This window comes from Hippocampus bargibanti, linkage group LG04, assembly GCF_051943395.1.
Source record: "Hippocampus bargibanti isolate YZ-2025 linkage group LG04, ASM5194339v1, whole genome shotgun sequence".
In the NCBI taxonomy this organism is placed as follows: domain Eukaryota; kingdom Metazoa; phylum Chordata; class Actinopteri; order Syngnathiformes; family Syngnathidae; genus Hippocampus; species Hippocampus bargibanti.
In genome coordinates this window covers 13,332,850-13,358,847 of record NC_142737.1, presented here as the reverse complement: position 1 = coordinate 13,358,847, position 25,998 = coordinate 13,332,850, and the positions used below count along the sequence as shown (strand labels likewise).

The window sequence follows — 25,998 nt, the reverse complement described above, 5'->3', positions numbered from 1 at the left end:
TCGGATTTCTTCCCCCCTCCTCAGCACCCAGCTGAGGCTGTTCCAATCACATTATTTTAGAAATATATTCTCATGCTCCACTTATGGAGCACTGAAAAATTGTCCCGGATACCACCCGAAATGTGGCTTAAAAAGAATGTTGATGGTTCTTTTTACAAACTTTAGTTATTGTTTCATGGTCTGCAGTTTCGGAAAATTATTACGCAACAGTACTCAGGATCTCATCCCAAAAATAACCCCCCCCAAAAAAGAAAACAGGATTGAAGGCTTTCCCATATTTTTCAGACATGCTAATGCTGCTGAAACACTTTGTGAGCTGTTGTGGGTATCAGACCCAAATATTAATAACAACAATATATGAAACATGCCATTTGGTAAACAAAACGTTAAATAAATAAATAAATAAATGAATAAACAATTCCAAACCCGCGTTCTGGACTGTTTAGAAACTTAGAGCATAGTTGGAATATTCTGTTTGGTTATTCAGTGTAGCATAGCTTGAATTTTAGAACCACTCAAAGTGACACAATGTCCGAAAGGCTGTAGCTCTTGTTTGAGAAAAGTGGTCTTTTTCAAATTCAAAGAAAGTTAGCACACTCTGCCTCTCCTAACACTTAGTCTTGACTGTGTCCAAATTCGTAGGCTGCGTCCTGCAAGACATAATTGTCCACATGGCATAACTTCCGGCGCACCTCGACCGCGCAGTAGTGTCCAAATTCACGCGCTATTGGACCCTCGCTTTCGTTGCCATGGATACGAGCCTTGAGCGAAAGCTGTTTGGAGCACACTTTTGTCACCTAACATTGCTCTGCTATTATTTACACCACGACGCCGCACTTCTTCTGCACTCTTTTTCATCTCTTCTACCAACCATGAACATTTTATCCTTCTTAGTCTTACGAAAGCCAGTCAAATGAGCGTTGCTTAGCCTGTCCAAATTCGACACGATTGGCCATTTTAAAAACTGCTTTCATCAAAGGCACATAGAATTGAAGCGACAATCGGGGTAGCAGTTTAATCATACATCCATTAGATCAGGGTTCGGGAACCTTTTTGACTAAGAGAGCCATAAAAGTAAAATATTTAAAAATGTTTTTTCGTTTTTCAATGAGAGCCACACACACACACACACACACACACACACACACACACACACACACACACACACACACACACACACACACACACACACACACACACACACACACACACACACACACACAACAACACACACACACGCAAACAAGCATTCACGCGCGGCCACTTTTCAACAAAATGTCAGAATATATTATTTTAAATAACTGTGATAGTACTCACCATTAACATGAATGGTTTTCTGTTCTTCATGATTGGTAAAAATCCAGCCAAACGATCAGAATGAAAGTCAATTTGCTGGGTCCTGACGCACAGTTACTGCTAGCTACCCTGCACACGGCTCATTAGCTTCCGCACTTGCTTTCTACTGTCTCTCGCAGAAGTATGATGCTAACGTTAGCATGGGGCTTGTCAAAGTGCCACTGACATTCAACTGTTTCATCGATGGATTGTTTCATTGCAAATTAGAATCAGGACATTTTCTCTCAACAAAGGCGAAACCTCGTGTTCATTCAACCTGAAGTGTACGATACCCGTCATTTTTTTTTTACTCGTCGGGCTTATTTAAAAGGGGCGTTTACCTGTTTCAATATGAAAATTGCGCTTTCCGCCAGCCTAGATCAGTATCATCCAATCAAAATTGTGCTTTCCGCCAACTGCAGCCCAAACAACAAATGAACAGCAAAAAAGCAGAATATGTATTTAGTGTTATCGGCGAGCAAGATGCAATCATCAAAAGAGCCATATATGGCTCGCGAGCCATAGGTTCCCGACTCCTGCATTTGATGGAGCTACGCTCAATGGAATACAATACAATACAATACAATACAATACAATACAATACAATACAATACAATACAATACAATTTACCTTGTTACCATTAAGTGACCATAAGGATAGCAAGCGTTTTGGTTCATTTTGCACATTTTAGGGCACTTTCAAAGCCAAATGTGTCCTATACATGGCACATGTTGAGTATTTGTTTTTACTTGTTGATGGAACATTATTCCACAAATTCAAAGCAAGACCAACAAATCTCATCAATTAATTGTTCATTTAGTGCGAAAGAAAACATACATCTTCAAATTGTCTGAAAACAATCTGTTGATCGGAGGCGGGGGAAAAAAAAAGATTGAATTCATACTCGCTGAGGCTGATTAGCTGGGCACTGTTGAAGTTATCGCCTTGACTTTCCTGGCTGTCTGTTGAGATTAGATGACTCCCCAAGGATAGGATCCCTTCGATACCATCATGGTCAGCCTCAGGCTCTCTATGTCTTCACTCAACCTCCAACTATTCTTTATCTCATCTTGTCCCCTTTCCCGTATGTTTTTACTCACATTTTCCTGTCCATTTTTCTCTTCTGAAGAAGTAATGACTACCTGACCACCTGTCTACTTTTCTCAAACTTGTCTTTCTAACTTTTTTTTCTCTCCACCTCTTACTTTCTCTTGATGTCGCCCAGAGTACCATTTTGAGCAACTACACCTCTGTGGGTCTTTTTTCAAATGATTGAATTTGAATGCTAAGATCAGATGTCCTCATCATCTTAAACTTTCCAATAACACAGCGTGTTGCCGGACATCCTTTGACAAAATATATATATGCAGTAAAGTCTCGTTATTGGATTGGATTGGATTGGATTTGCCTTTATTAGTCTCACAGTTTAGAATTTTACATTTCACAGCATCAAAGGGTTGCAAGGAATGAAAGTAGAAAAACAACATACATGAGCTGCTGGAAAGGCAGCCACTCTCGCGGCGCCGTCTTGAAGTCAAAGGAACAAAAAAACCTAAATAACAAATAATATGACAACACAAAGACATGAGAGAGTCATTCATTCTTTAGGACTTGCTATACCCTCTTTGTGATGACATGAAGCAGTTCTAGATGAAAGAGGAGAGGATCAAAGCGTCTTTCCACCAGTGGATCACGGACATCATGGTGGAACGTGCACGTCGACTACAAGCTAAATGTTGAAAGCAAACACGCAGTTGTGGCATCCTTTGACGAAAAGAGATTGTCTCACATCTCCTGTCCCATATAAATCTGCTTCAATTCCAATCCGCAGCAGTTCCACATACGCATCGGCGCTCTGCGCTGACGCTCCTTCCTTCTTATCGCGGGCTCCTCAAGCCATGCATCCATCCAGCCGCAGACTGTCCAACAGCACCGACCTTTCCGCTGAACAAAGCGGGGCTGTGAAGATGCTGCCCATTACAGGCGCAAAAAAGCACAATGGCCCCTTTGGTGTCCAGCGATGGCAGTCGAATGGCACTGACATTCCTCCCATTCAAAAACAGTACTGGCATATTAATGCTGCCGAAAAGGTGCAACCGCTCAGCACAGTCTCCTCCTTGATGAATGTCGTGGTCAAAAATGCTGAAAAACAATCCGTATCCGTTCCACACGACGCACAACAACACAAAGTGACAAAAGAAAACACAAAACAAGACAAAAACAACAAAAAAAGCAAGGCTCATGAGAGCACTTGCTGACGGCTGCCTACTCGGGCGCCATCTTGGACTTCTTCGGTTATATCGATAGTACTGCTTATTACGATACTATTTCTATGAACGCAAGGAGAAAATTTACATGCCGCAGGATCGGATATATCGATAGACAGGTTATATCGATATTTTTTCAGACTCCCGAGAATATCGATATAACGAGACTTTACTATATATATATATATATATATATATATATATATATATATATATATATATATATATATATATATATATATATATATATATATATATATATATCTTTGTAACCCGAATAGTTCGTATGCCAAGGTAAAATTTTCACAAATGTAACGTTCGTAAAGCGAAAAGTTCGTAAGCCAAAGGGTTCGTAAACCGAGGTCCCACTGTATAACGCACACTGGACTATGACTCGCACCTTCTCCGAAAGAAATACATTTTCCAAATATAATGTATTAATCTATAAAAGTTTTCCAAATATAAGGTACACCACATTATAGAGGATGGAGTGGAGGCTGGTATTGGGTCAAAATTGATGTTCTTCTCCTGGTTCTGTTCTTCACTGGTGTTGGTGGTAATATTTAATCAGCAGGAATCAAAGTGATGAACAGAAATATTATTTTAATCTTAGGCAGCAGAGGAAATATAATACAGGAGGAAGAGGAGGTGGAGCGGGCCAAGAGGAGAGAAGCATCTGCTCTCCCCCACAGATGTTATTTATACAAAGGGCGGGAATGACATCATTTCAAAAGGAGCCTAACAGCTACGAGTTAAGGGTTGAAGCATGATATTAGACTGAACTAAGTATGGTAGAGTAACAGTACACACTACAAATACGTAAAGTTATAAGGTAAACTACACAAATATATATAGCGTAACAACTTGGACTAAACTTAGACAAATACAAATGCGTAAAGAGTAAGAAACAAAGATGTTTAAGAATGTGCATATATAAAATAGTCCTATCAGCTGGGGTTACGCACAACTTCTTCTACAGGGGAAAATGGAGTCGGTGGCTGCTGAAATTAGTTGCAAGACCTGTTGTGGCTCAATATGACATCACATTTAAGGTGCATATGTGTATAAGGCGCAGTCATCTTTTGGGTGAGCCTTATACACCGTAAAATATTGTATCTGTGTCAATTTGAACCCTAAAAGACGGAGATGAAACTTTGTAGATTCTTTGTTAAACAAAAATAGAAGATAAAAATGTTCAGCTTCATAAGACTGATGACTGCAGTGTTCGGTGTCAGAAAGTAATGTGCAACACCGTGTCTTGTTTTTTTGTGGCCAGGACTGGAGTAGAGAGGAGGTGTTGCTGCAGCAACTGAAGGACAAAGACGAGCTGATTTACCGGCTTCAGAGTGAACTGGTATGATTCTGTGCACAAACCACCGATGTGACCAGTATGATTTCATAATCTTTTCTCGAAATGGAACAGCGTTCCCCTCACTTTTCATTTCGATGATTATGGAGGGGACCACTCTCAAGCAAATAGGTCCAAATGACCAAGCAGCTTCATAATGTATAATTGACATTCAAACAGTGGGCAACTTTCTAATGGACTCCATTCCCATGTTGTTTCTAGATACATTATTTACTTTTAACAAATACCTCACTCAACTACCGTAATTTCCGGACGAAAAAGTACACCTGATTATAAACCTCACTCAGTACATTTTTAAAGGACAAACCATTTTGTACATACATAAACCACACCTGTCCATCAGCCACATGTTTATCAAAAAAGACGGTACACAGAAAAAGTTTTCAAAGTTGTAATAATATACCTTAACTTTTGTTTGAAAACGGTGCCTGCATTACGGTAGTAACACGGTGCGAACAGGGCTGGTAAAAAAAAAAAAAAAAACAAACATGCCGGTACAAGTGAGACAAGGCAGCTACACGTTAGCACTCGCTAACAGGTCTGGGTACAAACATACCAAGTCACTGAGACACGGAAGAAATACGTTAGCAGACAAAACTTGCCACTTTTGGTAAACAATTTCCCGTCACTGGTTATCCAAACCTCCCATTCAACTCGGAGGGACACTTTACATACACGATTCACTAGCGTAATTACCGTAGTTACATTAAACCTGTCTTCCTCGGCTGTTTCCTTTCTTTCTTTAGCTCTTCCTTTGATAACTTTGCTGCTGTGTTACTTCCGGGTAGAGTGAAAGCTGGCGCGAATGGCTGCCGCTGCTCACCCGCACAAAGAAATCCAGTGACTGTAAAGTGTTCTTGAGAGTTTTGAAAGGGGCTTAGAAATGAAATGTATTATTATTATTATTATTATTATTATTATTATTATATTCGCCGGTCGTTATAATAAATGCATGAATTGGCTGCATCGTTGCATAAACCGCAGGGTTGAAAGCTTGTGACAAAAGTCGTGGTTTATAGTCCGGAAATTACGGTAGATGGAATACTGAATACTAAAATAATAGCAATTGAAACAAGTCAAGAACACATTTTAACTGTGTGTCAGCGTTTTCACAGAGTTTCTGTGTAAAAATCTGTTATTTGAACAAATAACCCTAACGAAATTGATGCTAATTTTACCGTTAGCATTTCAATGGATTATTATAAGACTTTAGCATTAGCGTCTAGCGCGGCTTTAAAAATTGGGCATGTCTGGTATTTAAATACACAATGTGTGTAATTATTATGGTTGTGTGTTGCCCTTAACGGTTAATGCCAACTGGGGTGTCATTAAAAAAGCTTTAAGGAGCATCATATACACTAAACCCTTACTTCTTAAGCAACATTGTGCAGTTAAGTTACAGGTTCAGGAACTGCACTACACATTAAAATCTTTTTTGGGGGGGTGATTATAACATTTTGAACATCAAGAAAGGCCAAAATCCAAATCATAATTACATTGAAATTAATCATCCATCCCCAATTGAACATAACCTCAAGTCTTTAACAACAGCTGGCATTTCAATAGACCGACATACAATGGTACCACATTGTGTGCCAATGTTTTTGTTCTTGGGGTGGAGCCCCATTAATGCTTTGTGTCTTGCTGTTTTGGGTCATTTTTACCAAATAATTCGTAATACAAGCAAATGAAATTCTACCCCCCCCCAATCTGAAGTTAATTAAATACAATGTCATGTGAAGCTTCCACTATTAAGAATTTTCACGGATGAGTGTCATCAGATATTTGTTACGTTTAAAATATGCTCTTATAAATCTACCATGGGCACACTTTCATCGACTTTTGAACTAAATTATTAAAGCAACTAGAATGTTTTGACTCTATTTTAATGCATTTGCATCGAACAATAATTGGCTCCGTGGATCTTAGAATTTTTTTTCATTTTAAAAGAAAAATATGTCAACATTGTATTTTATGTTCATAAGTAAAATTGTTTTCTCTTGTACTAATGACCTGTCAAAGTGGCGGGGAAGACGATTCAAAAGCTTCAAAAATAAAGGCGAAATAATTGATGAACACGGGCATAGTTTGAAGGCTTACCATGATATAAATTGCGTGATCAAGAAGCCTTATTATGATGAGTATAACCTTGATAGTTTTAATGTAGACCTCATGGTGAGTATGGAGCCCTTTTCCTTTCATTTATTAAACAAAGTTCAATTATTTATCACCAGAGCATTTTCCTGAAGGTTTTAAGATAGATGGACTCAGATCGGCCAAAGGAATATAGCGCCGAATAAATTTCCATTGGGATTTGGCTTTCTAATTATGATAGAGTTGTATATGGAGCATTTTAACTCAGTTTGGTCATTCGGAATCATTCTAATTGGAATGTTAAACGCTGGGACGCAAGTGCAAACTCGCTCACAGACACATTCAAAAACAGGCACATAAAAGATTTAGTTGGTTGTTTAATTTCACACTTGATGGGTGGGCAGACACTCCAGAGACACAACTTCATTTATGCAAGTCATTAAATTAATTAATTTCCACGGTATGTCCCTTTTAAGTGTTGTTTGCCACAATATTGTTGTCATTGTTTGTCCGTCATGTGTCACCTGCTCTATCGAAGCGGTACAATGCAGAGCTCTGTCAGAGCATAATGAGAGATGCCAGTCACCATCCAATGATTTGAGTCTCATTTGGCGTCTGTGTCTGATTTGCTGTCTAGTGCTCACATCTCAATCTTGTCAGCCTTGTTTTCTTTGGGTCTTTTAAATACGCCTTTGTGACTCCTCTCATCGAGCCGTACTCAACACGTAGGCCTAAATGTACATCTCTTACCTGTTCTAATAAGAAGCTTTTACTTCGGTTACAGGTTGTCCACTGAGCATGCTAATACTTTAATAAATCACCAAATTAGAATTACAGCTAGCAAAGAACATGATGGACTCGGCTAATGCAATCCTTCAAATAGATGTCGTGTGCCATTTAAAACACCTAGTGTCACAAGTAAACTCAAACCTTTTAGGCTTGAAATTACTTTTTTTCCTTCCAAGAGCAGTTTTATCATGAGTAGTTTTTTTGCAGGTTAATTCAAGGGGCCTGAAGCGAGGGTTTTATTAAACAAGAAAAATGTGACAGTAAAACAAATCCTCAACGGGTTTCCGGTTTTATACTTTCAACATTTTTATTTATTCAATGCACCTTCTGAAAAGCATCAAATTGGATTTTCTGCATCTTTTCACATCCTGTGTATTAACCTGACTCCTACTTATACATGTGCCACCTTTCTTTTAATATCTCCGGCTCTCATCTATTTTCATTTGCCGTGTTTTCCTTCAAAAGATAGTTACCCGACGTATGTTACATCCCATGTCAGCGCTGCATTTCACTTTGTTCACTTGACATGAAATGAGCATTTCAAGGGAGCCGATGTATGTCTTGTATGTTGCGGAGAGAGAGTGCTCGAGACAGGGGAAACCTTGCCTGCCGATATCAAGTTTAAGTGCGGCCCTTTGAAGGAAGGGGGCAATTCGTAGCCAAAGCTCCAGCCGCCTACCTCTGTAAATCTGTCAGTGGAAACCTATTAATTATCTCTCCTACAAGGACCTGCTCACACGCTGGCCATCACCGGCTGTCACTTTTAACAGCTTTTCCGCTCTTCCACCTTGATGGATTTTGTTGAAAGGACTTTGCTGTCAAAATACAGGGTTGCTTTTCATGTTGGTAGTAAGACATTTTTAAAACAGTATTAACTTTGTGGGCAAATGTTTTGAGATTGGACAAAGGCTAGTTTTCTTTACGACCCCCCCCCCCCCAGTTCACAGGGCATTGGGATTGAGCCCTGTTGACCTGCCATTAATGAACTTGAATACCATGGAACCAACAGTCTTATCAGTTGTGCAAGATTAAATTTAATACTGTAGAAGTTGTTAACAACACCACTGTTCAAATGGCCTTACCAATTAATTTTTCAGCCAATTCACATTTCAAAAAAGAAGTCCAAGATGGTGCCCGAGTAGGCAGCCGTCAGCAAGGGCTCTTATCAGCATTGTTGTTTTTGGTTGTTTTTGTCTTGTTCATGTGTTGTGTTTTTGTGCCTCATGTGGAACTGATACAGATTGTTTTTCTTCGGCAACACGAATATGCCAGCACCGTTTTTGGTAGGGATTAATGTCAGTGCCATTTGACTGTCATCGCTGGACAGCTCTGGGGCAATTGTGCTTTTTTTGCGTCCGTAATGGACAGCATTTTTGCAGCCCCGCTTTCTTCAGTGAAAAGGTCGATGCTTTGGACAGCCTGAGGCTGGATGGATGCATGTCTCGAGGATCCCATGATGAGAAGAAAGGAGTGTCAGCGCAGAGTGCCGATGTGTATGTGGAGCTGTCACGGCTTGGAATTGAAGTGGATTTACGTGGGATAGAAGATGTGAGACAATCTGCTTTCGTCAATGGATGCTGCAGCTTCGTGTTTGCTTTAAAAATTTAGGTCTGTGTAAGCTCTCAGTCGTACTGGAGTGGTCCATCGATGAGAAGGTTTCTTCAGCCGTCATCTGTACAAAAGTGAAGGTTTCGGACGTTTCGCCTCCTACCCAAGAGGCTTCGTCAGCGAACTAAAGTCTGACTCGTCGTATCGGCCCCATTTATATTTATTTAAAAAATTAGGTTGTAGTAGAAATGCACATTCCACCATGATGTCCTTGATATACTGGTGAAAAGGACACTTTGATCATCTCCTCTTTCAACAAGAACTGCTTAATACAACAAAGACGGTGCAGAAAAGTCCTTTAGCTTGAATGACAGTCTGTCTTTTGTGTCACATTATATGTTATTTAATGTTTTTGTTTATTTTGTCTTCAAGATAGCGCCGGAAGAGTGACTGCCTTTTCAGCAGCTCATGTATTTATTTTGTTTTTCTACTAATTTCTTTCTTTCCTTTCTTTCTCTTCTGCTTTACATAACTCGAGGGCTTTCTGCTGTGTATACAAAAATATGAAAAAAGGACACATGACTGAGGGAGATCGGTGACAGCCAGGGTGGCTTTCAGAATACTCCGACGGCGCCTGAATGGCGCGATCTAATAAAGGCACAATCAAGGGAATGACAAAATCCAATGACAGGAGGGGCGGGGCGCGCCCAGGACGGCGACGAGATGTGAAATTTCTCCACACGCAAATTCCAAAATACACGTTCCCCCAATTCAGAAACAAAAACAGCAGCTTTTTAAGGAACACCCAGCAAATGTGATGTACCAAATCTTAACAACTTCGAGCATTCCTAATTCACTTAATTGTTCCAATTATGCTCATCAAAGTGCGACCCAGGTCTTCAATCATCCCACACGAAGCCTCTTTCTCGAAAAGCCTTTACGAGTGCTGGGCCGGTCACGTCACAATGATTTGCTACCGTGTTTGTAAAAGAAAAAGCTCCCAGCGTAAATAGTGCCAACCTCCAAGGAACGTGCAACCTTCTAAAAACATTGCCAAGCGCATAAAATGGCTGCCTGCAAATGTGTGTGGTCAAGGTAAAAGCGGAAATAGTGACCAATCTGTAAATCCTGATTTTCCCCAAGCAGGATATTCAAGTGAACTTTCTTTTGACTGTTCTTTATAAAGAAAAAAGGAAACGTTGAAGGTTATTGAGGTTGGGCACTTGTTCCTAATCCCTCCATTTGATGCACCCCACACCCCCCTGCCCTACATTTAGGGACATGGCTGATTATGTGTGCGTGTTTGTTGTTCATACAGGACAGTGCCAAAGCCGCCCTGAAGATGAAAGACGGCCAGGCGAGCGATCGAGCCACGCAGACGGAGCACATGGGGCCAGAGGTAAGCACGTGCTCCACAAAAAAAAAAATCTCCCGCAGAACTCATTTTAGCCTTGCTCTCCCCCACACCTTTACATCCCTTCCCATCGCTTTAAGAGCATGTTTTAACGCTCAAATCCATCATGTACCTTGTCCTGAAAATGCTGTGACATTCATTGAATTGCCCCACTACCCAACTCTCGTTCATCAATTTCCACAATGCTCACCAGGGAGGCTAGTGCGCAATGTATTTTACCCGCCTTTGACATGGCCAACCTTGGTTTCACCACCAGCTGACATGATGGGGGCACAGTCAATGTAATGAATATCTCCCTGTGCTGGAAACGGGGGCGATATGTTTGGGTCACTTGCATTTTGTGATACGGTTCCACCGGCAACATATGTTGGGAAATATGTAATGGCCGCAGCAGTTGCTTTGGCACCGGTTTTGCTATGTGCACTGCATTTAACTATATCGACAACTGATCGCCTGATGGAAACCAGTTTGACCACGACTTACGACTTTTGGCCGTTTTTAGAGCAAGTGATATGCACACAACAGTAATATCGTGAACATCACCTCATCCTCTTGTGACACTGGAATAACCATTCATTGTTGCGCATATTGGAATTTATGAGAAAAGCCCAAAGCTGTCCATCTGCATTTCTACGTCTGACTTCCTTTTCCCACCTTCATGTTTACATGCTGAAAATTGCGACATGAGGTACCATAATCAAACGACCTGTGTTGACTCGCCTCTACCAGTTCCTGTTGTCCAATCCAAGCACGGCGCCTGAGTGTTGAGCTTCAGGTGCTACAGATGGAGATGACAGATGGCCCTGTGTGTGTTTTCTGACTTACGGAATTTAGAGTAGGCTGACATTGTCTTCGTGTTCCTTATTCAGAACTATTTGAAAAAAACATATAGACTCTGGTTTTAAATGGGGAACCTGAACTGATTGATTTTACAATTATGCACGTCATTTAAGCTTCTGGTTGAAAGAGAATGTTAAAGTGAATTGATTGTGTTTGCAGTTACACTTTTTGAGCAACATGCACTTCTCGATGTAGACATTACAGATGGTTCACGTACCCGTGGTTAGCCCGTGTTAACGGAGAACAGATTCTGTGAAACTAATATTTGTTCCTTTTTTGCTATGCCCAAACTCTAAAGCAATACTTCGAAAGTACTTTTGACAGCCAAATAATTTAGTAACAGATGTTTGACAAAGAAACGCGCCACGAGCGATGCTGACTCACCACATGACTTCATTTGATCATCCGCAGCTTTTTTTGTCCAATGATGTCTCATCATTCATGACAAACGGATTTTCATGACCTAAGCAGATTTTGTGTACAGAGTAAGAACGCTCGATAATTTCTTTCTTTATTTTACATTTTGTGTGTCTGAATGAGGCCTATTGTGTTTTGGAAAATGTGTTTCTGCCATGGGAAACAAAGTGCATCTCACCACAAAATGTTGGTCCATTGAATAGAGCCATTTACCGTAAAACGTTAGCTGAAACCAAACAAAAAAAAACATACAAGATGGATAGTGACCATATATTGTCAAGTAAACAATAGACTGGCTCAAGAAGGAGTAGACAAAGAATAAGGACTACCCAATGACTTAAACTGTATAGAACCCCATCGAAGAGGCTGTAAATTTGAGTTTACACTCAAAGAATTCGGCGGGGCATCAAATAATTACATATCACGCTATGATTTTGAAATGTCAATCGTGGTTGTAGATGGCACACAATATGGCTCAGAACACACACCCACGCACGCACGCACTCACTCACTCACTCACTCACTCACTCACTCACTCACTCACTCACTCACTCACTCACTCACTCACTCACTCACTCACTCACTCACTCACTCACTCACTCACTCACTCACTCACTCACTCACACACATGCACACACTCACACACATATTTGTATTTATGTATTTCCAGCACCATCATTTTTGCCTGATGTCTACATATTAATAAGTTATTTTCTTTCTCCCTGCTTCAGGCTTTTATTACCTCGCTCTGGCACCGCACACCTACTCCCGCTAATGCTTTTCCAATCATACAGTCAGCGATGGCTTTACCCTATTGAATGCTCGTTGATTCTGTCGACTTAAGCGAGCAAAATAAGTAAATAATAACATTTAAAAAGAGAGCTTTTGTGTGTGACATTGCCAGTACCTTAGCTGTCTGTGTAAGTGTGTGTTTATCACTGTCTGTGTAAGTATGTGTGTGAGTGTTTTGTGCGTTTTGTGCCACAGGCATCAATAGTGGGAGGGCCAGGTCAGTAATGTGTTGATAAATGTCAAAATAACTTGAGTGAAATAAGTTGCATTTATGCTACAGACAGTCGCGTTCAGTCATGATTGTATTATATGTGTTGACATGCTTCATGGCGGAATTCAATTATACACACCGCGATGCCATTAACACAAACTCCATTTAGCTGAGCTACTTGTTTGTTAAAGCTTCATTTCTTAATGTTTTGTTCACTTTGGGGAGATATTATCAGGTTTTTTTTTGGTTGCGTAACATATTCAAGTTGATGTTAAGGCATATCATGATTTCTTGTTGGCATTCTTCAGAACATGAATGGATGATGGTATTCTGGGGACATTGCAAAATAGTTACTTTGTGCCTTTTTGGAAACCCTCTAACACTCTTTAATCAATAGATGGAAAGCATCAAGGATTCTGGCAGACTTTATTTTTATTCTGTTTTACTTATTTGGGTTGCCGTCCCGCCTGGCCAAACTCACATAAATATGCATCGATCAAGTAATGGGAAAATATTTTCTTTGTTCTGGCTGCGTCATGTAAATTATCCAAGTTGTGACATCACAGTGGCTTGATCACAGACAAACACAGTTGCGACAATAAATAAAAGATTAAATCGGTTCTTTAAATTCACACTTATTAAGTGGACAGGCACCTCAGAAGTTAACTGTTTGTGTACATAAATATGTCTATTAATTTATAATATTGATGTCATGATGCCAAAAGAAATGTTAAATAATTTCATGTTTTCTGGATTTTGGATGGGAGAAAGGTGCACATTTCTCCCCATCCAAAACAGTAGAGTCAGGCAACCACTAATTTTCTCTGAGAAGGTGATTGCAACCACCTGGGAATGGCTAATTGCCGCTGGGACCTGATTGGCCAGAAGCTCAGGTGAACCACCTTTAAAACCAGACTGAGGAAGAAATGACAGCCTGGAGAGCAGTGTTACCTGTGGTCTGCCGAAAACTGATATCCACCGTGACTTCAAATAAAGAAAACTCAAAATATGCTTCCTGGAGCAGGCTGAGTGAACTTTTATCATCTTTCCACCTGCTTGCTGTCTCGCCGCATAACAATTACTATTATTTTTAATATTTGTTCTTTTTATTACTTATAACAACAACAATAATAATAACATTATTATTATGATGATGATGATGATGATGATGATTAGTATTATTTTTAATATTATTCATATTACTGAGTGAGTTGCTTGTTCTGTAGCCACAAAGGGACGTAAGTCTTCTTGTGCTGGTCCCAAGCCCGGATAAATACAGATGGTTGTGTCAGGAAGGGCATCTGATGTAAAAGCTTGGCCAAAACAAACATTCAGATCAAACCTCTAAAGATGGAGGACACTGATTTGCTGTGGCGACCCCCTTGAAGGGAACAGCCCAAAGGAAAAGAAGATTCATATTATTCATATTTTTATATGGATTGCACAATATTCCTAAAATAGGGTCCTCAGGTCTGATGCTAAAAAAGTTGATGAAACGATGGATCTTGAATTATTGAGTTCCTTTCGGGTTTGTCGACACTTCTGATCAATTTTTAATTAATTTCATCAATGCTCACATCTTAATGCACGCCAAGAGTGCTTTGAGAAGCACCGTCTCACCGTCTTGGCTGGATTCCATCTGTGAGGACAGAAATTATTTTTGTGCACGTTTAGTGGCAATTTCATAATTTCAGCATGTATAGAATAATCACTTGCAATGCCACAATTTGAGACCAAACATATTGATTTTTGGAATTGTGTAATTACTAAAATAAAATAAGACAGAAAAAAACATAATTTTTAGCCTAATAGTAAATTTCCACCTGGTAGACATGACCCCCAGTTTATCATTCTAATTATTTTAATTATAATTATTACTTTAACTTTGCTCCCACAGTCAGTTTCACTTGGCAAAGTGAAATTTGTGAGGCGTGTTTATGAGTTCCCAACAAAGTCTCTATGACCAAAATTTCACAGCAAGTCTATCACTTTAATTTGATGTGTCAATTTGAAGGTCATTGTGCAATGCTAAATAAATAGTTGAGTTGATTTTTTGTTATGCAATGTGACTCATGATTATTTTCATAATCCGGGACAATCATTGCACGTAGCGAGCTAGCGTTCACTGATTTCTTTGATAAAATATGAACAATCCATAAAAGACGGCAGCTCTAAATGGCGCGTTTTTCTCCTAATGCATATAACCCTAATCATAGTTCTAACTGGACTGTACGACTATGATTGCATCGATCCTCTGTCAAAAGGACCATTTCTATTAAGTAGCATGCATTTACTGCTACCAAAACAGAGTCCCATTCCTGCCCGGGTCCATGGTGACCTTAGTTTCCTTTAACACAGTGTCCAAATTGAGAAACTGATTCCCTCGCTCGAGCGTACACTGCATCTTTGTGATTTATTCTGAGGCCAATACAGAGATTGTGTGTGGAGGTCTCCATATGTCCACTCCTTCCCTTCCTTGACAGGATGGACTCTTAATTAGAGGAGCAGCTGGCTGCCCGCTAGCAAGGTAGGCTAGTTAGCGCAGGTGACCATACTCAGCAGTGGCTTGCAGCATGTGCGGCCTGATTTGAGAACCCTCACGCCCCCTTCCAACTCAATGCCACCCTCTACTTGTTCTTGTGACCATGCTCGTGACGTGAGTGTGTCGGAAGATAATACGGCTATGTAGGTTAGGTACCCCGGTGCGCTGTTGGCTAGCAACAGCAAGTACGTCCACAAGTGGGGCAGCTATTTCTACTTCTTTGGGCCTCTTCATGTAGAGGTCAAGCATTCCACTATGACTTGCTCTAGCAACAGGAGCTGGATTCAATCTCAGCTAACTGGGTGAGTGCTGGCGTACAACCTTCTGGTTCTCACTTAATCGCATCGCCCACAGAAACCTGGGGTGCTCAGACTTTTTCACGCGAGCTACTTATAAAGTAACCAAATAAAACATTCTAAACCTATAAGCATTTCCAAAAGTTTTGAGAATCATCTGCAATGATTAAGAATTGTCACAACTGTAAAATTCTACATACATGTATAATCGATGCTATGCTAGCTTGCAGAGCAGATGCTAACAATGTATTATTATTATTATTATTATTATTATTATTATTATTATTATTATTATTATCATCTGCACAAGCACTATTGGGTAAACATCGACGTGAACATCGACTTTTGGCAGCTTGTCTTCTGTACCATATAAGTTAAGTTACCTGGCCTTAAAATATCTATTTTTACTGTAGCATTTGTCAGTGAGTACTATGGGAGAAAGTCAGTCTTACACATTACATGGAGCAATTTTGAGTGTTTGTTCAGCCTGTCATGCATGTTTTGTAATGTGGGAGGAAACCTGAATACCCTTAGAAAACCCACACAGGGCTGGAAAGAACAGGTAAACTCCACACAAGTAGGCCAGAGCTGGAATTGAACGCAGTACTGCTACACTGTAATGTCGCCGCAGTAATAACTGGACTACGAGGCCACCCTCATCACATTTGTGTCAAATTACAAAATAAAATAAATCTGAAGTCATGCAACATCAACTGTCCTCCCATTGAACGCATCAGGCTGCTGCTTCAGAAAGGGGGCACATGTTCACTCAAAGCTCGCGAGCTGTAATATTGCAAAAGAGGCAAACCCCAATTATAAAATGTAACTGCCCTCTCCTCTCATTTTTCAATTGAGCACTGTGGAAAAAGGTTAAGATGAAGAAAGAGGAAGGTTGGCCTGCAAAGAAGAAAAGCTATTCTACGCCCTGCAGAGAATCTTATGAGCTTGGAGGTATGGTAGCTGTTTGAAAGTTTTTAGAGGGGATTGAATAGATTGGAATTGCTTTATTTCAGCAAGCTAATTTCATGGCCATTTCTATCAGGAAGCTTTTATGGGGGGAAATCAAAGGCTCTTGATGGTTTCTTCTTTCTCATCGCCTTTTCTCGTTCCCTCGCGTTATTTTCTTTCAATGGCTGCAGCTTTACTTCTTCCACCTCACCTTGTTTCACATCCGCCAAAACACTTGTCATTATTCAACAATGTTATTTACATATTATGCTCAGAACCCAACCTGGTTGATTTATGTATGGATATTAAAGCTGACAAGGAATGGATTTTTACAATATTCAAAACAAAAACTACGATTGGCTGGCAGCCGGTCCCACGCTTACTGCACAAAGACAGCTGGGATAGGCTCCAGCAGCCCCTGCGACCCTCGTGAGGATAAAGCGGATCGAAAAAAATTGAATGAATGAATCAAAACTGAAAATGTTGCATCGTCATTGACTCATGATGGCACCACATATTTACTTATCAAGCCTCATTCTGTATATATATAAGAGCGTGATTTCTTGGTAAATGAATGTGAGGAGTGGAATGCACCACCCATTGAAAATGTGTGGCACATTATCAAGTTCAAAATATGACAATAGATTCCCTGGACTGCTGTGCAATTAATGGACAACCGACACCAATTTTTGTTTGGTGAAGGTCCCGCCCCCTTGTTCGTGACATCACGCCAGGATGTCCTGCCTTGGTCTAGAATCAAAACAATGGCTTCAGATTCGGAGAAGATGCTTTCTTGTTACTCATCCAGTTATGTCTATGTATTCTCTCAGTCGTACAGGAGTGGTCCATCGATGAAAAGGTTTCTTCAGCCGTCATCTGTACTTCTTTGAAGGTGTAGGACGTTTCGCTTCTTATCCAAGAAACTAGTTTGCTGACGAAGTTTGCTTAGGAATGGGAAATAATTTCACTGACAGCTTAAACACAACCGACGTCTCCGGACAAGTTGTGTCCATAATTTGTGTCGTCCAAGCTCCATATAAGGAATTTATCAGCCTGTGGAAACTGAGGTGGCCACAGGAGGTCGCCATTTTGTGCCTCTTTTTTTGGGTGAGACATTTCCCCCCAATGTTGCCTCAAAATGGCACGGAATAAATTCTTTAATCGTTTGCAAACGTATGCTTTCCTCTTCAGAACTATTTGAATCATATTCATAACTGAATGTGGAACAAGAAAGCATATTCTCCGAATCTGAAGCCATTGTTTTGATTCTGCAGCGTCACGAATTGGGGGCGGGACTTTCTGAAAATGCCCAATTCGCAGCTCAATTTTTTGCAGATTTTGGACACTTTAAGTCATTTTTATTGGTGTTTTGCACCAATAACGTTTTTCTGATGTCAGTTAAAAAACAAAAAAGTGACGTCGGTTGTCCTTTAAGGAATTCATGTCTTCAGTTCTCATCACTTCTTTGATCCTTCAATATTTTTTTTGATTGAATAATGGCTCACTCTATTCTGTTTTTATTTACCTTTTAAAATCAAGTACCAACTCAAAACGCACTGTTGCGCTACATGACAACTTTTGGGTACACTAGTGTTTCTATAAAAAGCACAAATAGAAACACACCAGTTCTATTCTGTTACTTTCAAGCCTTAACTCTCTCTCTAACTTGCGAATCAATGACTGGAGTTTCCCCATTGTACCTTGCCACATTTCTACAACCTGTAATCATCATTTATCTTGCAAACTTTGAAAGAAAAGTTGTTTTCTTTTTTTTTAATGATCAGCCTCGCAAAATAAATTACCTGCACATTTCTACTGACTAAGCCAGAGCAGGAATTGATTCCTTTCCTTTGCACACATTTTGTTGTTGGCTACCGGAGTCAGGAGGAAAAGAAGATTTCAGTTCATCCGTAATTTGTGAAACAGCCGCAGTAACCCTCAAATAAAGACCTTTTTTCCTGGGAATAGGTCCTCTCTGTGAATACGCATGATAACACACGTGATGTCAACGTGTGTACACAACATTCCTTGCCACTTGAAGCAGGAGAAGGAGGGCTGGTCCAAACTTTGATTGGAACTATGTAGGTCTCCTATTCCTGTAAACTAGATCATTTTGTACAATCATGGTCCTCACTGAGTAATGGCGTGGCATTAAGACAGACCCAGAAATACGCAGCACCCTATTTAGATTTTTTAAAAACATTTCCCACCCTTTTTTAACTCGTGTCCCTCCATCCACCTCACAGTTTTATAATCTTGCTAAAATCACACTTCTTCCACATTTTGATAAATTTTCTCTAGCCTCATTCTCCCCCAGCTTTTTCCTACTTCCCTGTTACTTCCCGCTTTTGATTTTCCATCTTCCACAGAATGTTTCACATCATTTCCTTGAACTCATTTCATCATCGGCCTGACTGCTTCCCTGTCTTTATGGCCGCTGTCTCACCTGTATACTTCTCCATTCTCTTCACCATATGCATCACAGCATATTACTTCCTCGGGCAAGTTCTACTTTCAGTGCGCATCCGTGTTGATCTGCACTTTAAATACTCAGTGACATCGAGTCGAGCCAACTCTTTCACAGCTATAAGTCTCATTCATGACTTGTTTATATGCAAATTTGCTTTTCAGAGTCAAACTAGACACAAATCCCCCCCCCCCAAAAAAAAAAAAAAAAAAAAAAACTTGCACCGGTATGAGATTAAACAGATACCGCCAAAGGTTGTACATTTAAATTTTCATAAAAACCCTGACATGCTTTGCAGGTCAACCTAAGAGCACTGTAGAGCTACCCAAAACAGCACAAATGAAAAAATTGATTTTGGAACTCTCACAAAAGTTGTGGATGTTAAAATTAGACAACTTTAACTCAGTTTAATTACGCAGAGCAATTCAAATCTCACACAAAATGCGACAACCGTAAATCCACCCAAAATTCTGCAGGTTATGGTGAGATGACCAAGACTGGGTAATCAGGATCAGAAAGCCTTTAATAGTCCCACAATTGGGGAAATTTACAAAACACGAACGGACAAAAACATCAACAAAATAGTCAGACGAAAAGGGACTTAATCAGGGTTAGGAGCTGCTGTAGAGGCAGCCGCGCAGGGGGCACCATTGTCCCAAAAAAAGGAATATATTTTACCTCTGGGACTACAACTGATCCATCTTTTTCATTTAGATAATGTTTTAACTAATTCGCTGCCATTCCCAAATTTATTCAGGAATTGATAAGTGTGACGTTGAGGACCAGTCTCGAATTTTTTCAGGTTTTTGTTTTTCTTGCGAGGGTGCCGATAAAGCGCTGCTCAGACCTTTGGCAATTTTTTTCCCTTCCACGAGGGGGCATCATTTGTCTTTTACCAATGTTAGAATTTTGTTACAGCTTCAGATCTTGTTAAAGCGCTGTATAAATCAATATGTATGTAATCCATTTTATGTTGTACAACTGCCTCTATGTCAAGCTCATATAACCCCAGACCCATATAATTTAGGAACTAACATTTTTTTTGATGACAGGAGAGATCATAAGGTTTCTTACGCTGCATTGAATGTTTATTTAGTCATAAATCACAATATTCTGTGAGTCCTGCAATTGACAGTGTGAAAATGACAAAACCCCTGGCACTGGAATAGACACATTTTTGCACATCGTCTGGCAGTAAATTAGTTAAATTTGTCTGCTTCCCTTCGTTACCAAAATGCATTCGACTGAAAAAGACCCCAAATTATACATGTTAAATTGAGACGACTGCAAATCCTCCAACAGTTTCATTTGATAATTTGAAGCTACTTTAAAGTTGTGTGGGTTAAAATGCAATGAAAAAAATAACAATTATAAATCCCTCTAAATCGAATTGATGAAAACAGCATGTATCCCTTCTAAAAGTTTCGCATTAATAAAAGAGTCTGCCTTATTCTGCCCTCCCTGCAATTTTGCAGGTCAAAACGAGTCTCGTTCCCAGAGGTTCAAATGAGGTTACCGTAAACCCTCAAAAGTAGCGCATGTTAAAATGCAGTGGCCATAGTTCCTCCTCATAATCAATCGCAGAGACCCTACTCAATGCCATTAAATACATTCCACAACGTTGAATTTCAAATGAGCCATTTTGACATTGAACACACGCTACATTCCCGCAAATCTATTTTAGATGATGACATAAAAAGAACATATCTAGTTACATCTCCCATGATAGTCCTTTGATAATGAGACCTCCGTCCAGACCCGTGCAATATCTTTATGTTTGGGAGTAGGGTGTTTAATTGTGCTTTTATGCCTTCATCATGTTTTACTGTTGGAGACCACTTTCCATCTGCCTGCTGTAAAATTAGCCCTTAGTGCGAGCACTTGAGAACAATACTTAGGAGTGCAAGTGGGATGCTTAATAAATCCCCCCGACCCTAATCCTGTTTCTTCCAAACACATTTTGCACCTTAACTTTTATTGCGTAACACCAAGTGCCATTTGGTCAGCTTGGTCATGGTCAGCTTGTTAAATTTGCATGGCACGTGGTTACACCATCAAGTGTCATCAATACTCATCATTAATTCCCCTGGTGCAGAGCGTCGGGTACACTGGATTTGAGGAAACGGCAAAAAAAAAAAAAAAAAAAAAAAAAAAAAAAAAAAAAAAAAAAAAAACATTTGCAAAGATGAGTCATACTGCCCTCAGTCTTTTATTTCCTTGAGTTAGTTTTCTAGGTTGCCAACTTGATGAGAGACGTTGAGCACTGAAGAAAAAAAATGGACATTCGGTTTGTTTTTTAACTTTGTGCTTTTCAATGTACCATATTTTCTATTGTATAAGGCGCATCGGGAGTATAAGGCCCACCCGCACTGAAAGGTGTATTTTCAATTTTTTTCCATATACAATGTATAACATGCACCGGACTATAAGGTGCAGTTTCAACGAATGAAAACATTTTCCAAATATCCATCCATCCATCCAATTTTCCGTACTGCTTATTCCTCATTAGGGTCGCGGGGGTCTCTGGAGCCTATCTCAGCTGTCTTCCGGCACGAGGCGGGGGACACCCTGAATTGTTTTCCAGCCAATCGCAGGGCACACAAATACGTACAACAGTCACTCTCACACATATACTCACACCTAGGGACAATCTAGAGTGGTCAATTTGCCTGCCATGCATGTTTTTGGAGTGTGGGAGGAAACCGGATGACCCAGAGAAAACCCACGCGGGCCCGGGGAGAACATGCAAACTCCACACAGGGAGGCTGGACCGGGACGCGAACCGGCGACCTCTGCACTGTATAATAATTTAATATATACATTTCCCAACTATAAGGTACACCACACTATAAGTCGCTACAGTAGAGACTGGGGTTATGTACTATTTCTACAGGGGGAAATGGAGTCGGTGGCTGCTGACAGTAATTGCGAGACCTGTTGTGGCTCAATATTACTTCACATATAAGGCGCACCTGTATATAAGGCGCAGGATCATCTTTTGAAGAAAATTAAGGCTTTTGGGTGCGCCGTATACACCGGAAAATATAATATGTTGCTTTTCCATTGACATTGACATTGACATCTTTATTGTATCCCCACACCCTATGGTTCACTGCTTAAGAATTCATCTATTCAACCCAGATTTTGGGTGAAAAGCTCACCTTTTGACTTGCTCTTTCGAAAATGGCCTAGTTTGACGGCAAAGCCCTTTATCAATAGTAATTTGATGACAAGGAAATATACTGAAGTGATCAATCTTGACTGAAGCAAGCTTTTTATGTTGGAGGGGATTAAAGTTAAGGTTGTGTTGTTAGTGAAGGTTTTGGCATCTTCGCTGCATGAGACATTTGGTTTCAAGGGTAATGCAATATGGATTTTCAATGACATTTTAAACTGTTTGGGGACATCTTTTGCGGTATGTTTATGACCCAAAGTTCGAAGCTAGGCCATCTAAAATATTTTTATAGGCTTATGGCAATTACTCAGTTATTTGCATTGACTTTGCGATATATCATACCACACGTTGCTATAGTTGGTCCTCCAAAGTGTGGGTCTAAAAAGTGCTCTGTGGTTGTGTCAAATATTCCACTTTTCCTAAATGTAATCTGCTATATCGACGAAGCAGTTATCTGATAATCCAAGGTTCAAAATTCGATAAATTGATACTATATTAATTACAGAGCATCAAATCATGACAAAAGTTTTCTTTGGACACTTGATGCATAGAACCACGTTCCCGACTTGTGAAGAGATCAACTTATCCAACTGTCATTGGCTAGAAAGAACAAGAAATAAACATGTTAAAGTTAATTCCATCCTGCAGCATCATACTTCAGTCTCCTCTTTAATACAACAGCCTGTAGTTTACTCCTGGGTAAAAGACTGAGAAGTAAATGAAGAAGACCAGTGCATTTTTGGCCCGACCAATGTTGTCTGTGGTTTGGTACTTTGAAGAACTTTGTTGCTAACCAAAACAGCAGCCCCGACTCAATCTTATGTGGTTTAGCATCCCAGTAGACTAAATTGTTTATCTCAAATTTAAAAACAAAAAAGAACATTACCAGCACATTTTTTTATCCTGTAATTCATCAATGTTATCATTTTGCAACAACTGCTTTCGACGAGATAGTAATTTTGTGGCTGTATATGACTTTGCATCAGTGCATTAGTGGTCTCACGAAGCACATGCCTCAATCAGTTCTCCACTGATGAATGTACAGCGAGGTTGATTTGTGCTGTGTAATATTCTCAAGTGTTGCCGACTAACAACAATCCCTCTTTGTGTTTGTGTCAACCCCCTTCTTTTTTTATCTGATGTATTTTTTTTTTCTTTCGTTACAAAATTGGTTGCTTTTTATGTCAACATGTCTTCTGTTTCTAGGGCATCAAGGCGCATGGGAGCGCCACGTTGTCCTCAAGGAGACAACTGAGTGAGTGAATATTCTGATATCACCCGATTGGACATGACTGTCTTGTAGTGGCCCCGTGTACTCAAACAAAACCAATACCCCAAGGGTCTTTGTACTGGGTCTTGCAGAGTACTCTCTGCTTGTTTTTACATCACAAATATGCCTAATTAGCAAGTATTCCTCAATTTTTATATAGCAAGAAAATAGTTTCCCAACCTTTATTGAGCCAGGGCATATATTTTACCTATTACCACACTACCATAAAAAACCCACATAAAGTAAATGACCTATACTGCAATAATGACAGACTTGTCTTGGTTTACTCACAACATTACATAGCCTTTGAGAAGTCTCTTTCACTTGATTAAACGCAAAGCCAGTAAACTGAAGCTCTTGCCTGCTTGTGAGATACACTCACAGCAAAGATACACTCCTTATAGTATTTGTAGAATTTTGTTTTTTTTTTTCCTGCAGTTCACCTTATGATTTTTGATTGATTTCAATGTAATGTCAGAAACAAAAATATGATGAAACAGTTCAAAAAACAAAACTATTAGAACGCTTTGTCTTGTCTGGTCAAAGCAACCCCACACTTGCTTGTACATTTCCACGTATGAATCAAGACCCGGTATAGAAACCCTGTACGTGAGGAATGCTACCTGTCTTGTAACGTTGATGGAAATGCTGCCCAGTACCCGCTTTATTTACAGTACCCTAAACCTCTGAGATAGTAACCCGTAAAGTGATTGCCTCCCTTTGAGTTGTAAAGCCTGGAAATCAGCATGGTAGCCTAAATGTCTTTTTCTTCAAGAAAGTCTTTGGGAAAAGGTCTTTTGCTCAAGAGACTGACCATTTCTCTCCATTTGGTATGAGCCATTGGCTTTTGAAAAATAAAAAAATAAAACCTAATGGCGGCAGGATTTGAACAATGGAAAGTACACTTTCAGCACAGACAATTTACAAACTTCATATCAACAATGCAGGTGCATCTCAATACATTTTAGATGATTGTGGAAAAATTCCTCAATTTCAGAAGTTCAAAAGTCCATAATCATTCAAATCCAAATCCAGATTCATTCAACACATTGGTCACAGAGGGACTGAACGGCCCGCATCAGGCGTTCCGGTACCCCATACTCCCGGAGCACCCTCCACAGAACTCCCCGAGGGACACGGTCAAACTCCTTCTCCAAGTCCACAAAGCACATGTAGACTAGTTGGTCAACACAAGAAAATACGTTTATTGATGCAAATTACGACTAAATACGTCTCAAATCTGAAATTTACTGTCACATACACACACATAGACGAACATGCACACACATGCACACTGCAGAGATGGCTGTATTTATGGCACTTGTTCCCTATGCTCATTGCAAAAAGCAACATAAGACCGTATTTTATCGCCCTACTACATACCATTTCTGCTTGATATTTGATCCTACACAGCCACATAGCACCACACACACACACACGCACACACTCACAGACTTTATCAATACCCTCCAGGCCATATGCGGTAGGTAGTACGATAATATTATTCATCATCATTACAGAATGCATTCATAGAAATACCCTGCCCCCCCCTCGTATAGACATACAGTTCTCTCTGTCGTTACATCAATAAGCAAATCAGGCCACCGTATGAGAAAAATATGCTAATGATGACCTGCCAGGTTTACCAAGTTGACCAAAGTGGAATCCTGTAGAAAGGGAATGTTTTCTCTCCTAGTTTGACTCAAGCATGCATTTCTGTTTTTATATAACCTCTAACCTCACCTGCCGTCCCTCTCTAAAAGGTTGTCTCGCACAGACCCTTTGCTTGATCGCTGTGACCCATCACTTTCTGAGTACTATATTCGCACCGGCACACCCCTTCATTTTGATTCCAGTACACACACACACCAGAGACAAACGGGCGCACACACTCACACGTCTCAAGAGCACATCAAATGTTGAGTATAAAGTCCAATCAATCTGTTTCTGATTGCCTGCTTTCGTGTGCACGTCTGTCTGTGTGTGCAGGATTGCGTCTGTGCATGTTTGTGAGAGCGTGTGCGGAGGTTAAAGACTGAAGAGCCAATGAGTGCCGTTAGTGTCACTGTTTTCTCTGCAGCAAGGGCACCTCAGCACTTTTTTTATCCATGTGTGTCTAACCGTGTAAGTTATTTTTAATCTTTTTGACATCTTAACTGGTGCAAAATTGCACTTTCATTCACATAGGTCTAAAATGGATAGAGAGTGTCATACTTAAATGAG

At 40.0% G+C, this 25,998-nt stretch overlaps 1 protein-coding gene across 2 annotated transcripts in view; it reads left to right on the top strand.

Annotated features, from left to right (window-relative positions):
- The window catches only part of ccser1 (coiled-coil serine rich protein 1), a 136,612-nt gene that overhangs the window by 62,137 nt on the left and 48,477 nt on the right, over positions 1-25,998 (top strand). The window contains exons 9-11 of one of the 2 annotated variants that reach the window (XM_088994124.1): positions 4,880-4,957; positions 10,722-10,802; positions 23,712-23,760. In XM_088994124.1, coding sequence (XP_088850250.1) covers positions 4,880-4,957; positions 10,722-10,802; positions 23,712-23,760 — 208 coding nt within the window. The remainder of the gene's footprint in view (positions 1-4,879; positions 4,958-10,721; positions 10,803-23,711; positions 23,761-25,998) is intronic. The other variant, XM_088994123.1, reaches the window with a different exon arrangement.